This window comes from Chlorocebus sabaeus, chromosome 24, assembly GCF_047675955.1.
Source record: "Chlorocebus sabaeus isolate Y175 chromosome 24, mChlSab1.0.hap1, whole genome shotgun sequence".
NCBI lineage: Eukaryota > Metazoa > Chordata > Mammalia > Primates > Cercopithecidae > Chlorocebus > Chlorocebus sabaeus.
Window position 1 is genome coordinate 32,055,611 of NC_132927.1, and position 15,922 is coordinate 32,071,532.

Genomic DNA, 15,922 nt, shown 5'->3' on the forward strand with positions numbered 1-15,922 from the left:
TTGGGTGGGGTCACAGCCAAACCATAACATTCCTCTCTGGACCCTCCCAAATCTCATGTCACATTTCAAAACCAATCATACTCTCCTACTGGTCCCCCAAAGTGTTAATTAATTTCAACATTAATTCAGAAGTCCACAGTCCAAAGTCTTATCCGAGACAAGGCAAGTCCCTTCCGCCTATGAGCCTGTAATATCAGAAGCAACTTAGTTACCTCCTAGATACAATGGGGTACAGGCATTGGGAAAATACAGTCACTCCAAATGGGAGAAATTGGCCAAAATAAAAGGGCAACAGGCCCCATGCGAATCTGAAATCCAGTGGGGTAGTCAAATCTTGAAGCTCGAAAATGATCTCTTTTGACTCCGTGTCTCACATCCAGGTCACACTGATTCAAAAGGTGGGTTCCCATGGTCTTGGGCAACTCCGCCCCTGTTGCTTTGCAGGGTACAGCCTCCCTTCAGGCTGCTTTCACGGGCTGGCGTTGAGAGTCTGTGGCTTTTCTAGGCTCACGGTACAAGCTGTCAGTGGATCTACTATTCTATTCTGGGATCTGGAGGATGGTGGCCATCTTCTCACATCTCCACTAGGCAGTGCTTCAGTGGGGACTTCGTGTGGAGGTTTCAACCTCACATTTCCCTTCCTCACTACCCTAGCAGAGGTTCTCCATGAGGGCCCCACCCCTGTGGCAAACTTCTGCCTGGACATCCAAGTGTTTCCATACATCCTCTGAAGTCTAGGCAGAGATTTCCCAAAACTCAAATCTTGACTTCTGTGCACCCGCAGGCTCAACACTATGTGGAAGCTGCTAAGGCTTGGGGCTTGTACCCTCTGAAGCCACGGCCCATACTGTACTTTGGTCTCTTTTATCCATGCCTAGAGTGGCTGGGATGCAGGACACTAAGTCCCTAGGCTACATACAGCAGGGGGGCCCTGGGCCCTTCCCAGGAAACCATTTTTAATTCCTAGGTCTCCAGCCCATGATAGGAGGGCCCTGCTGCAAAGGTCTTTGACATGCCCTGGAGACATTTTCTCCATTGTTTTGATGATTTACATTTGGTTCCTCATTACTTCTGCCTGCCGCTGGCTTGAATTTCTCCTCAGATGGTGGGTTTTTCTTTTCTGTTGCATCATCAGGCTGCAAATTTTCCAAACTTTTATTCTCTGTTTCCCTCTTAAAACTGAATGCTGTTAATAGCACCCAAGTCACCTTGAATGCTTTGCTTCTTAGAAACTTCTTCCGCCAGAGACCCGAAATCATCTCCCTCAGGTCTCCCTCAGATCTCTAGGACAGGTGCATAAATGCCACCAGTCTTTTTGCTAAAACATATCAAGAGTCACATTTACTCCAGTTCCCAACATGTTCCTCATCTCCATCTGAAATGACCTCATCCTGGATTTCATCGCCTGTGTCATTATCAGCAAAGCTATTCAGCAAGTCTCTAGGAAGTTCAAAACTCCCACATCTTCCTGTCTTCTGAGCCCTCCAAACTGTTCTAACTTCTGCCTGTTACCCAGTTCCAAAGTCACGTCCACGTTTTTGGGTATCTTTACGGCAGTTCCTCACTCCTGGTACCAATTTACTGTATTAGTCTATTTTCACGTTGCTGATAAAGACGTACCTGAGACTGGTAATTTATAAAGAAAAAGAGGTTTAATGGACTCACAGTTTCATGTGGCTGGCCTCACAATCATAGCAGAAGGTGAAAGGCATGTCTTACATGGCAACAGGGAAGAGGGAATGAGAACCAAATGAAAGGGATTTCCCCTTTTAAAACCCTCAGATCTTGTGAGACTTATTCACTACCAGGAGAACAGTATAGGGGAAACTGCCCTCATGATTCAATTATCTCCCACCAAGTCTCTTCCATAACATGTGGGAATTATGGGAGTTACAATTCAAGATGAGATTTGGGTGGGTACACAGCCGAACCATATCATATATTCACACTAATCAATTCACTTATTTAAAATGTCATCTGTTGTCATCTGATCTTTTGACAGAGCCAATTGCTTAAAATAAGATGATTTTTTTATATATATATATATATATTTTTTTTTTTTTTGAGACAGAGTCTTTCTCTGTCTCCCAGGCTGGAGTGTAGTGGTGTGATCTCGGCTCACTGCAGCCTCCGCCTCCTGGGTTCAAGCAATTCTCATGCCTCAGCCTCCAGAGTAGCTGGCATTACAGGCATGCACCACCATGCCCGGCTACTTTTTGTATTTTTAGTAGAGACGGGGTTTCACCGTGTTAGCCAGGATGGTCGTGCTCTCCTAACCTCGTGATCCACCCGCCTCGGCCTCCCAAAGTGCTGGGATTACAAGCGTGAGCCACCGCGCCCGGCCAGATTTATATTACTTTTAAAGTCATTTGGCCCTTGGCTAAACTGGACTGTGCTTTGCTCTGACCAGAAGTGCTAAAGTCAAAGTCAGGTGATTTCTGGATAGCATATATGAACTGTTTTTGTGACTGAAGATCAGACCGTTCAAAGAACCTCAGGGCTGTTGTTGTGGGGGTATGTGTACGTTGTGTTTACTTTTCTAAAAGAAATGATTTGAAAGGCATAGTCACTGCTATGGCTGATTTTAAAAAAAATTGTAAAATAAGAACCCCATGCAGTTAACATCTATATTATGGGTCATATTCACTATAATATTATATGTACTGTGTCGTACTGGGAACGGTGAAGTTTTCAAGGGTTACCTATGTAAAATAAAGTGATATGGTGTCTGCTATTCAATATTAGCATTTAGCTGTCATTTAGATGCTATGGTGCCTTTAACTGTCTTTATTCTAAAAACACACATATGCACACCTCTTTTCCCATAACCTTTCAACTACTTTCAAACCTTCAATGGTTTAATTTTTTCTTAGACTAGTCTAGACCATTGCCTCTCACCTGATTACCTGCAGTAGTCTCCAAATTGATGTTTCTGCTTTTCCTGTTAGTCCTCTAATTTTGTTTTTTTCCCCACTTAACTGTAAAGTGACCTGTAAGAGATAAATTAGGTTATATATTACTGCTTTAAAAACCCTTTGGTGTTTTTCTGTTTTGCAGTTAAAACATAAATCCAGATTCCTTAACAGGTCTATGTCCTGCCTGTCTCTGCAGCCTCATCTAATGACACTTTTTCTTATTTCTTCACTAAATTTCACCCATACGGAGTCTTCTCTGATTCTTCTCTCATATCAGATTTTTTTCTTCTGTCTGTCCTGTCTCCCCTTTCCTCCCAAACCCTCCCCTCCAATTTCTTTCTATGCCCAATTCCTCCTTCAAGTCTCCACTTAAATGTCATTTTCTCATATAAGGCTAACCTGAATTCACAGTCTAAATTGTTTGTCCTTCTATTCTTTCTTACAACCGTCTGGATGTTTTTGCCATAGCATTTATCGTAGCATTATAAGTCTGTCATACTTCTATTGACAGTGCATTTTACAAATCTGTGGCAATTTTATGATGTAGCATGCTTATTAGATAGTCTCCATGTGATGCCAGCAATGGCCCAGAGTAAAAAGGTAATCAGTAAATACGATAAATGTGACTTTAAATACGAAGACAGATATTTTGTTGCAAGGAAATTTCTTGATTATTTTTATTTTTATTTTTTTGAGATGAGGTCTGGCCCTGTCACCCAGGCTGGAGTGCAGTGGTGCGATCTCTGCTCACTGCAACCTTCACCTCTTGGGCTCAAGCGATCCTCCCGTCTCACTCTCCTGAGTAGCTGGGACCACAAGCAATGCCTGGCTAGTTTTTGTATTTTTTGTAGAGATGGAGTTTCACCGTGTTGCCCATGCTGGTTTCAAGCTCCTGAGCTCAATCAGTCCTCCTGTGTTGGCCTCCCAAAGTGCTAGGATTACAGGTGTGAGCCATGGTGCTTAGCCTTGATATTGATTAAAGAATTTGTCCTTTGGTTTATTTTATTGTAATTGGGTGACTACTACATATCTTTAAAAAGTTGTTAGTTATATGTGGGGATTGAGAACAGCTCCTAACAGGGAAGAACCTTGCTGAAGTTACTGTGTTACTATATTGCTGTTTAGAGTTAATGCTTTTTAAGATTAAAAGTAATTGCTTTAAGTGTCTCTCTTCTAATTAAAGATGTTCCTGGTAGCTTATGGGGGCAAGAGTAATCATTTTATTGTCTGAGACAGCTTTGAACTCTAGAGTCTGGGTGGTAAATCAGACTACTCTTTATCTATTTTAGGCAGGCCTTGGAAGAAGTTGGAAACTGTTAAAGATAGCATGGAGCAAGTGTTTTGAAACTGTTGATGTTTTTCCCCTTTTCCTTGGAGCCATTTGGTTTTAAATTAAAATCTTTTTGTTTTTGGTTTCTCATGGGGCGGTTCTGTTCTCTAGTGAAGGAACTCTGCCTTTGTAGGTCTCCTGTATCTGAGTAAGACTAGGTAAGTTTAATTTCTCCCTTTTCCTGCCTTAGAACTGAGTTGGTCAGACCTTTTCACAAATTGTTCAAAGTCCCAGAGGTAATTGAATCCTTGTGCCGAATAAAGACCACTTTAGAGCAAGGGGAAGATAAATACAGGGCACTGGCATAGGATAGAAGAGTTAAGGGATTTGCTTATGTAGTGGCTAAAGAAGAGTCCATGGTGACTGCTTGTTTTCTCTCTTGAGTAACTGGATAGATTGTGGTGAGTGTGGTTTTTGTGAACACTTTGTAGAGAGTAGAGGATTGAGAAATTTCAGAAAGCTGTTTTAGGTGTCCCTTGTGCCATTTAAGTGGATATAGTCATTTTACAATTAAAAATATATTTCTCTGGAGTAGAAGAAAGGCTACAATGGGAGTGATAGAGGAAGATAATCCACTATCATCAGTACATATGGTAGATGTATATTAGATCAGGGAGGATGTGAGAGGTGATAGAAGGCTCAAGAATGAACCCCAGGAAACACCAACATTTAAAGGGCAAGGAAAATCACCACGAAAGATACTGAAGAGGCGCGAAGTGGGAGGAACACTAGGAGATAGTGGAATCACAGAAACTTTGAGTTTGAATGATCAACAGTAACATGCTTTAGAGATGAGTTTGATATCCTTAGTAAAAGCAGTTTCATTGCAGTACAAGATTATAAATAAGTACCAAATGAATGGGAAAAGTGACAGCGAGTGTCCGCTATGAATAAGCTTAGGTGGGAAGGGGAAAACAGAGCAAAAGCTAGAAGGGTTGGAGCAGAGATGTTATGTTGTGTGAGTGCACACGTGCCCTTGTATTCGAGTTATGAGGCACTTGAGAGTGTACTTAAGATCCTGAGCTCTGGAGTCAGACTTCCTGAATTCAAATCTGGACTCTGCTGATTGCAGCTTTGTGGCCTTAGGTAAGTTTCTTAGCTTTAGTGCCTCAGTTTTCCTGTGTCTAAAATGGGAGTGATCAAGTTTTGAGAATTAAATGATAGTGCATGTTAGGTGCTTAGAGTCCCTAGCATATAATAAATGCTGAAAAATATAAACTATTAATGTAATTATTAGTAAAATGTTTAATTATTAATTTTTTATTATTGACATTTAAATATACTTGCTTCAGTTATATTTTAAACTTTATTAACAATTTGGGCCCCATGCTGCGTAGCAGGAGGAACTACTGTTATACCACTTAAATTTTTTTCCCCTAGCTTCTTTCTTCCACCCCTCTCAACTTTTGTTAATAATAGTTTTTCTGTTTGTCAGATACTTGTAATATTTAACATCTCTTCTGTGATTATAATTTTCATGTTTTAGTTTTAATTTTATAGTTTAATGGTAGGTCCAGATCTCAATATTAGTATTTTTGTCATAGCTTCTTTATTCATCTCTTGGTTAGCTGAAGTTTCTTTTCCTGGGATTTCTTCAAGAAATTTTCCAAATTTTGGCAAGTTAACATGCTTTTGTTGTATTTATACTTAAATAATAGTTTGGTAGGGTATAACATTCCAGAGTTTCATTTTCTTTTCTTGAAACATTTTATGCATTTGTTGTTTCACTGTTCTCTTTATTCATATTGCTGGATAGAGGTCTGAAGCCAGCCTGCATTTTGCACCTTTTTCATATATTTTTGTTAAACTGCACTCTCACAATAAAACATTCTTTGAATAATCAATCACATTTTTATTATTTACTGGATTTTTTTCAGTGTCTGACCTACTCTACACACATCAAGAGATTCAGTTTCTTTGGCATTCAGTAATTGTACTATAATATGGCTTGACGTTGACTGCTCTGTTATACCTTGGATACAGTATGTCTTTTCAGTCATTAGATTCAAGTCAGCTTTTATTACTGGGAAGTTATATATAATGTTCTTGAAATAAGTAAAATAATGGAGATCAGTTAAATACATGTGGGCTCTCCTCTGGCTACCTTCATTATCTGTCATATCTTTAACAACAAAAAAACCCTAACACATTACCAAAGAAAACTTTATTTCTCCTTTTTATTTACTTCTCTCTACCATGTACTCTATGGCCCTTACTGTGTTTACAGCGGCATGTGCTTTTCTGTTTGCTGCTTTTAACTATAGTATATTTCTGGGATGGTGTTGCTTTTGCTTCCACTTTAGTTTTGCCAGCTCACATTTCATCTCATTTTGTGTTATCTTTTCTCTGAGCTCTTTTATTTTCCAGAGATGATTCCTATATTAGATTTTTAATCACAATTTTAATCTGCTGTTTGATAACCTTTTTCTGGTGATTTTTCTTCACTTGTTGTTTGTGTTTTTCTTATTTTCATTTTTTTGATATCTAGTATAGATCCTGTTTTATTTTATTCTATTTTATTTTATTTACTACTGTTCTTCCAATGAGGGGTGTTTTTCTTGGATCATCTTTGTACTAAGGCTTGGTATTACTAAAGGGTCAAGGCTGACTGGTGTTCTCCTTGGGGACTGTGTATGTAAAATGAGTTTTTTTAGCCTTCGCTGCTTTTCAGATAAGAGACTTAGGGCCTCCCTATAGAGAATCTTTTGACTGCCTTACTGGCTAGTTACTCCCTTTGAGTGGTTTTTTTTCCTGCTTGAGATGTGTGATTTTATCTGTGACTTTTTTTTTTTCCCCTTCTTGAGACCGTCTTCTGAGAAAGTTTCAATCTTTGCACTTGTTTGTTGTTTCCCATGTCAAATTGGGGATTGCTGGTTTTACCTTTCAGGATGTGCCTGTTAATTTCAGAGAACTATACATTTATGGCACCTCTATAGCCATGGGTGTATTCTGACGGGGTCGTGGAGCATCTGATTTTGATTTTTACTGTATTTGGTGATCTTTCCTCAGATGCTTTGAGATTATAGGTTACTGTTTCATTCATAGCAGCTTACATTTTGGTTTCACATTCTCTCTTTTGATCTAGTAGGAGAAGGAGGAAATTACTGTCTTGACTCTGAGTTTAAAACTAGAATTCCCATAATTCTTTGTAAAAATCTGTTTTTTGATTGATATGTATCTAGTTGGAAATTTCAGAATATACAACTTTAAAGAGATTTTTCTGAATATTTCACTGATCAGTATTTGGCAGTTATTTTACCTTTTATGTAATACAGAACTCTGCATTGACCCAGGAGCACTTAATGTTAGATACTTTATTTTCATAATTTTTTAAATCTTAGCACCTTTTATTATTTTATTTTTCTTATACTTTAAGTTCTGGGGTACATGTGCAGAACGTGCAGGTTTGTTACATAGGTATACACATGCCATGGTGGTTTGCTGCACCCCTCAGCCCGTCATCTACATTAGGTGTTTCTCCTAATGCTATCCCTCCCCTATCCTCCCACCCCCCGACGGCATGTTCCCCTTCCTGTGTCCATGTTCCCCTTTCTGTGTCCATGTGTTCCCATTGTTCAACTCCCACTTATGAGTGAGAACATGCAGTGTTTGGTTTTCTGTTGTGGTGTTCGTTTGCTGAGAATGATGGTTTCGAGCTTCATCCATGTCCCTGCAAAGGACATGAACTTACCCTTTTATATGGCTGCATAGTATTCCATGGTGTATAGGTGCCACATTTCATTTTCATACTTTTTTTTTTCTTTTTGAGACGGAGTCTCGCTCCGTTGCCCAGGCTGGAGTGCAGTGGCGCGATCTCGGCTAACTGCAAGCTCCGCCTCCCGGGTTCACACCATTCTCCTGCCTCAGCTTCCTGAGTAGTTGGGACTACAGGCGCCCGCCACCATGCCCGGCTCTTTTTTTTTTTTTTTTGTATTTTTAGTAGAGACGAGGTTTCACTGTGTTAGCCAGGATGGTCTCGATCTCCTGACCTTGTGATCCGCACGCCTCGGCCTCCCAAGGTGCTGGGATTATAGGCGTGAGCCACGGCGCCCAGCCCCATTTTCATACTTTTTATTAGCCCATGGTAACTATTACTAATTCTGCGTTGCTTTCTCGATTGCAGTCAAGTAAGGGAGAATTGACTACACTCGTACATCAGCTTCAAGAAAAGGACAAGTTACTTGCTGCTGTGAAGGAAGATGCTGCTGCTACAAAGGATCGGTGTAAGCAGTTAACCCAGGTGAAGACATTCTTATGTACGAGGGATATACTTCCCAAATCAGAAGCAACGAAAGATTTTAGAAATTATCTATTGTCAGTAGTTTAATTATTTATAATTTATATCCAACAAAAGTAACTTTCTTTTAGAGTTTTGGGAGAGTAGATAGAGCCGTCTCTCTCTTTCGTGATATTATAACCTATAGTTGAATTATTTAAAATAAGAGTACTTACAGATACCCTAACTTCAGAATAACAAAAGCATTCTGTACAGAAGCATGGGAATTTGTTTTAATTGGATCTGACCTAGATCTTTTCTTTATAGAAACACAAAATTTGGTGTGATCTTGTTTAAGTCTTATTAATGGAATAAATGTGAAACTCTTAACATAAGTAATTTATTTATGGAGCTTCTTGTGATAAGTATAATTTTTTGTCTAGTTCTTCAAATCTCAGAAATATTACTCTCAGAGGTTAATAGTAAAAAATACTGGAAAAGCCAATCTTTAAAACATCATGAAACTGAGAGAAGAGAATTGAAACTATAGAAAATATGTTTTCATTATTCCTGAAGTGCTTGTTTCTCTTTCTAGGGATTAAATGCAGTAGAGTACATGATGTTTATTTAATAGTCGTTCACCTAGCCACTTGATGACATTGTAAGAATGAATGACCTTGTTTGAATATAAATCCTTTATGTGAATTTGAAGTAAATAAAAAAAGTCAATGGAAAAAGTTGGCAAGATTAAAGTTGTTAATAAAATTAGAAACTTACAGTTTTATGTGACTATATGACTGTATTTAAAAAAATTAGGATAACTAATTTGATAATTCATTGAGCTATGTACTTACGATGTATATACTTCTAAGTATGTCATACAGGAGTGTAACAATTTGTAAAGATGAATGAACAAACTCAGGCAAACATAAATTATGTAATATCTCAAATTTTGTCGAAAAGTTGCTTTAGAGCAGGGACATGATTAGTCCTAATCATACCTACAGCTGATTTTAAAATTGCTTGGCTTTCATGTACTTCGATAATTAATATTTTTTCTAGGAGTTCATAGTACCAGCAAAACAAAATGAAATCCCTCATTTAAGATTTGACTTAGGGGCCAGTTGCGGTGGCTCACGCCTGTAGTCCCTACACTTTAGGAGGCTGAGGCGGGCAGATCACGAGGTCAGGAGATCAAGACCTTCCTGGCTAACACGGTGAAACCCCGTCTCTACTAAAAATACAAAAAAAATTAGCCGGGCATGGCGACGGGCGCCTGTAGTCTCAGCTACTCGGGAGGCTGAGGCAGGAGAATGGCGTGAACCCGGGAGGGGGAGCTTGTAGTGAGCTGAGATTGCGCCACTGCACTCCAGCCTGGGCGATGAAGCGGGACTCCGTCTCAGGGAAAAAAAAAAAAAAAAAAAAAAAAAGATTTGACTTAGGAAGATGATAAAACTGCTTTCTGATTTTTACTTTCCCTTGTTTGAAACTTTGACTCTACTGTAGACATCTTATCCCTATTTCTTCCCTTAGGAAAGAGACTTTTATTTCCTTCTAGGCCTTTTTTCCCTGAAAGAGAATGTACCTGGGAATGATAGAGAAGGAACTATTGTGCTTTAAAATGTTCTTTCGTGTAATCAAGTTAGAATGTAGGATTTATTCTAGGTTCATAGTCTTTAACTTATAGTAAACTAGAAAATGCATTTGAATTAGTAGTAAAACAGTGGCAAAGTGATTATGAAGGGAATAGGTGTGAAGAGCAGATGAGATGCAGAAGACTCTTTTTGAAATCTTTTGACCTAGCTTTTTTAAAGCAAGTACTTAATGTTTTATCATTCGTGATTATTTTACTGATGTTATATAACATCATTGTTTATCATTGTTGCAGGCTTATGATACTTATTAAATAACAAGTTTTTAAATTTCTGGGATATTCTTTTAGGAAATGATGTCAGAGAAAGAAAGAAGCAATGTGGTTATAGCAAGGATGAAAGATCGGATTGGAACATTAGAAAAGGAACATAATGTATTTCAAAACAAAATACATGTCAGTTATCAAGAGACTCAACAGATGCAGATGAAGGTATATTTTCATTCTTTGAAAACAAGATGAAATGTTTGCATTCATTTAATTAGCAAACTTTTAAGTGACTAGTATGTGCAAGGCCCTTTGCTGGGCCATCAACATACAGTGGCTAGTGAAATTCACTCTCTGTCCTAAGTAAAACAACTTTTCTAGGTGGGGATGAGGTAGAGAGGCTGGATGCAGATCAATATGATGATAAAGATAAGTATTGGCTACTTTAGAGCAATGGTGATGGGAGGTAGGGAAGAGAAGGATTTGATAGGGAAGACTTTTTAGAAGTGATAAGACTGTGTTCAATCTTTTAAAACAATTAGGCATTATCAAGTAAGAGAGTAAAGAAATGGGCACTGAGGATAAGAGTTACTTGGTGTGATTTCTTAGTCCATCTCTGGAGATGATAGTTCAGTGGGTATATTCTGGGACCCAGGATTGAGCTTTTTAATGAGTGCAATCCAGGTGCTACCAGTACAGATTGTCTGGAGTAACTGCTCTGTGAGAAATACAGTAAGAGTTGTGGTATTTGGGAATCAGAGCTGGAATGAAGAAGGGATATTGAGAAGTAGTTAGAGGCCCCATCTTAAAAGGGCCTTGTATACCTGAAGACTGGGGAGCCAGAGAAGGAGTTTAAGCAACGCAGCAGTCGCTGGAATTACACTGCTATTTTAAATTTTTACCTTGGTAGCAGTGGGGAGAGTGGAGCAAAGGATGGTTGGAAGACTTTGCTAGAATTCAAGTCAAAGAACAAGGGCCTGAAATTAGATGTTGACAATGAGAGAATGAGTTTGCGTATACAAAGAGTTAGTTAGATAGGGCTTGGTGTTAGTGTGGAGGGGAGAGGTGATAGTGAAGAATGACTTCTAAGGTTTTGGCCTGAGTGATTTTGTTACTTCCTACCGTTTCACTTGTCTTCTGTCAGAAGGCTCAGTTTTTACAGTCCGTCTCTTGTATATATTTTCCATTTTCATGATCCTAGTTAGGACTAGACCGGTGAATTTTTTTTCTTACTTTTAAAAAGATTGAAATATCTTTATTACTGCTAAAGAGGCTATTGAAGAATATGGCTTGGGTCTGCTTGCTTAGTGGTCATGTAATACTTTCCTTAATTTAACTTTCTTGACCAGTGACTTTTTGAAATTGTTACTTGCATCTGCTGGCTGATCCTTCAATTTGGAAGGTCTGTCATTACCTCAGATTTAATATGTGTCTAAAACTCTCACCTATTGATCAGATTGATTTTTTTTTTTTTTCCCCCAGGCCGATCATGGTTTTTATATTTTGAGGCATTGTTATCTTTCTGCTTGAATCCTGTGACTTCTCTCTGCCTTGCTTAGTCTACAATTTGCTCTGAAATCTTAAAGACATTTTATTTCTATGGCCAGGTGCTGTGGCTCATGTCTGTAATCCCAGCTGAGGTAGAGGATCACTTGAACCCAGGAATTTGAGAACAGCCTGGGCAAAATAGTGGGACCCCATTCTACAAAAAAATTAAAAAGTTAGCCAGGCATGGTGGCATGCCCATGGTCCCAATTACTCAGGAGGCTGAGGTGGGAGGCTTGAGCCTGGGAGGTTGAGGTTGCAGTGAGCCGTGATCACGCATTTGCACTCCAGCCTGGGTGACAGGGTGAGACCCTGTCTCAAAAAACAAAAAACTCCAAACCACTTTATTTCTAGTTATTCTTGCATTCAATTCTTAGATGTGTCTTTAGTTTATTATTACAAACTAGAATAATTATAGCTCATATTAATAGGTTTGTCATTTTCATTCTGTCTTGCATTTGGTACCAAATTTTTTTTTTTGTAAAATATTGCTCTGATAATATCGCTAGTCTGCTAAAAATTTAAAAATATTCTTCGCTGCTTTCAGAGTCCCACTATTTTCCTCTGAAATGCCACTGATAGCAAAAAAGAAGTGAATGATGCTGTTTCTGTGTTTTTACCTTATCCACTGCTTTTAGCATTTGTTTAACCCATTCCTTCATCTTCTCATCCCCCAGCAATTTGAGTTATTGAAGAACTAATTTTCCTAGCCTCAAGTGATCTTTTCTTCTTAGTTCCTAATTCCTGTTAATTTGAAAATTAGTCAAATACTCGTAGCAGCATCTTTTGTTGAAGGTGAAAGGTATTTAATTGATTCATCCTGTTTTACTTGATTACTTACAGAGGTCAGGATACAGATTCCATATGATAACTTCTGTGAAAAATAGAAATGTATACCCTAATTTCTCTTAATAAGCAACAATTTCTTTTGAAAGAATTATTAATAAGATTATTTCATATAAAAACATGTTCTTATGAGAATGTAAGAGTCAGTGTGCTTTGTCTTTAGATTCTTTAATCCAAAATTTTAAAATTAGAAGAAGAAAGTTAAGCGTGGTGGTCGCCAGGGGTTTCAGGGAAAGAAATGGGAGTTATTCGTTAAAAGGTGCAGAGTTTTGTTTTACACAATGAAGAGAGTTATGGAGATGAATGGTGGTCATGATTACACAGCATTGTGGATATATTTAATACCAGTGAACTGTATACTTGAAAATGGTTAGAATGGTATGTTTTATGTTATATGTATTTTATAATGTAAAAGCTTGAAAAACAATTAGAGGTCAGAATATTTTAGCAAGCAGGTTTTTGTGTTATCTATATGATTATGGCTCAATTTGTAACTTAATATGAAGTATACCAAACATATTTTCAGTTTTTAAACTTTGGCTTACTAAAGACTTTAAGAATATTGCTAACATACAATTGACATAGGATCAGGACAAGCTTAATTCTGTATGAATCTATTTGGTAGGAAAGAAGTCCTGAATCATACTCAGTTCTGAAACATCATCTCTAAGCATGTTTATCTTGTATGTCAAATATGATAGCAGCTAGCATCTACTTGTATTCTTGAATGTGGTGAGAGTTTGTATTTAATTTGCAGTCATCACTAACAGTATATTTCTTTTAAATTTGTTCATGTTTATTTGAGAAGAATGATTCAAACTTCATTCTATTGATGCTTTTTACGTTCTCATTTTAATAAAGTTTATTTTGAAAGTTAGCTTTGACAGTCTTTGTTTTCTAAGTTTTATGTATGTAAAATTTTAGTTTCAGCAAGTTCGTGAGCAGATGGAGGCAGAGATAGCTCACTTGAAGCAGGAAAATGGCATACTGAGAGATGCTGTCAGCAACACTACAAATCAACTGGAAAGCAAGTATGCTTCCAAATACCTTATTTTTAATTGAATGGCAGAGTATTTTCTTGAATCATCAAAATATTAATAGTGTTTGATAGTAATTGGTTAGACTTTTTTTTTACATTTGTTTCTAAAATGAGGTTTTTTTTTTTTTTTTTTTTGAGACGGAGTTTCGTTCTTGATGCCCAGGCTGGAGTACAATGGCGTGATCTCTGGCTCACCGTAACCTCCGCCTCCTGGGTTCAAGCAATTCTCCTGCCTCAGCCTCCCGAGCAGCTGGGATTACAGGCATGTGCCACCACACCCGGCTGATTTTTTTGTATTTTTAGTAGAGACGGGGTTTCTCCGTGCTGGTCAGGGTGGTCTTGAACTCTCAACCTCAGGTGATCTGCCCGTCTTCAGCCTCCCAAAGTGCTGGGATTACAGGCGTGAACCACCACACCTGGCTTAAAATGAGTTACTTTTAAAAACAATTCTCTTTTGCTTTGTGAAGAACTTCTTCAGTTACATATATGTAAACTATATATGTTATATTAATGTCATACTATTATGTACTTATACAAACACATTAATATATATCATATATTACATATTTATATAAACATGTATGTGTATATTATATATAAACTATGTAATAAATACTAGTACCACCAATGGAATGGTCTATGAAATTTATAAGTTTTAATCCATCTGTCCCCTTTCACAGTAGCTCCTAAACTTCAGTATTCTGAAGAGCACCTGGCATTCTAGTTAAAAAGTGTATTCTTGAGTCCTACCCTTAAAAGATTATGATTTACTGACTCTGAGGTAGAGCCTAGCAATCTACATATTAAGACACTTTCGGGCCGAATGTGATGGCTCACGCCTTTAATCCTAGCACTTTGGGAGGCCGAGGTGGGCAGATCACCTGAAGTCAGGAGTTCAAGACCAGCCTGGCCAACATGGCGAAACCCTGTCTCTACTAAAAATACAAAAATTAGCTGGGCGTGGTGGCGCATACTTGTAATCTCAGCTACTCGGGACACTTAGGAGAATTGCTTGAGCCTGGGAGGCGGAGGTTGCAGTGAGCCCAGATTGTGCCACTGCACTCCAGCCTGGGCAACAGAACCACACTCTGTCTCAAAAAAAAAAGACACTTTCCTTGTGATAGTGATTGACTCTGAGGCCATACTTTGAGAAATAGTACCTTAGAGAGATTAGTAATATGAGTACACAGTACCCTGACTGGTTGATTTTTAATACATTTTCAGAAGACCAGTTTGAAGGTGACACTGTCTATTTATGGTCATCTATTTTTCTTGATGTTTTACAGTGTTTTAGAATTTGTATAACTCGTTAGAATTATATAGGAATTACCCACCTAAACTTTATTGTTAGTAATCGCTTGTGTTCTGTTTCAGTTGGGCTGTAAATAGAACTACTAGCTCAGCTCAGCGAAACTACCAAAGTATGTTTTGTTTATTTCTTATATCTATTTGTAATAATGGAAGGCTCCTAATCCAGTTACTGTTTTCAGGCAGTCTGCAGAACTAAATAAACTACGCCAGGATTATGCTAGGTTGGTGAATGAGCTGACTGAGAAAACAGGAAAGCTACAGCAAGAGGAAGTCCAAAAGAAGAATGCTGAGCAAGCAGTTACTCAGTTGAAGGTGATATATTCCCACCTTTGTCATTTCATGAATAATATAGGTGTATTAGTTCGTTTTCATAGTGGTATGAAGAACTGCCTGAGACTGGGTAAATTTTTAAGGAAAGAGGTTTAATTGACTCACAGTTCAACATGGCTGGGGAAGCCTCAGGAAACTTACAATCATGGCAGAAGGTGAAGAGGAAGCAAAGCATCTTCTTCACGAAGCAGCAGGAAGGAGAAATGCCGAGCGATGGGGAAGAGCCCCTTATAAAACCATCAGATCTTGTGAGAACTCACTCATTATCACAAGAACAGCATGGGGGTAACCATGCCTATGATTCAATTACCTCCACGTGGTCTCTCCCTTGACACATAGAGATTATGGGGATTACAATTCAAGATGAGATTTGGGTGGGGACACAAAGCCTAACCATATCAGTAGGTATTTAATTTGATGACTTAAATGTGTATATAGATTTGAAAAATATAGTTTGATGCTTAGTGGGACCTGTAGTCTAAATGCTATGCCCTGATGAAAGAAAAAGAATCATGTGCCCTGTTGAAATAAT

General features: G+C 38.3%; 1 protein-coding gene across 11 annotated transcripts in view; it reads left to right on the forward strand.

Moving 5' to 3' along the window:
- KTN1 (kinectin 1) overlaps positions 1 to 15,922 on the forward strand; it is a 100,597-nt gene that overhangs the window by 35,494 nt on the left and 49,181 nt on the right. For 10 of the 11 annotated variants that reach the window (XM_007986757.3, XM_007986759.3, XM_037984019.2 and 7 more), the window contains 4 exons: positions 8,369 to 8,485; positions 10,404 to 10,544; positions 13,635 to 13,741; positions 15,240 to 15,372. In XM_007986757.3, the coding sequence (XP_007984948.3) occupies positions 8,369 to 8,485; positions 10,404 to 10,544; positions 13,635 to 13,741; positions 15,240 to 15,372 (498 nt within the window). The remainder of the gene's footprint in view (positions 1 to 8,368; positions 8,486 to 10,403; positions 10,545 to 13,634; positions 13,742 to 15,239; positions 15,373 to 15,922) is intronic. The other variant, XM_037984020.2, reaches the window with a different exon arrangement.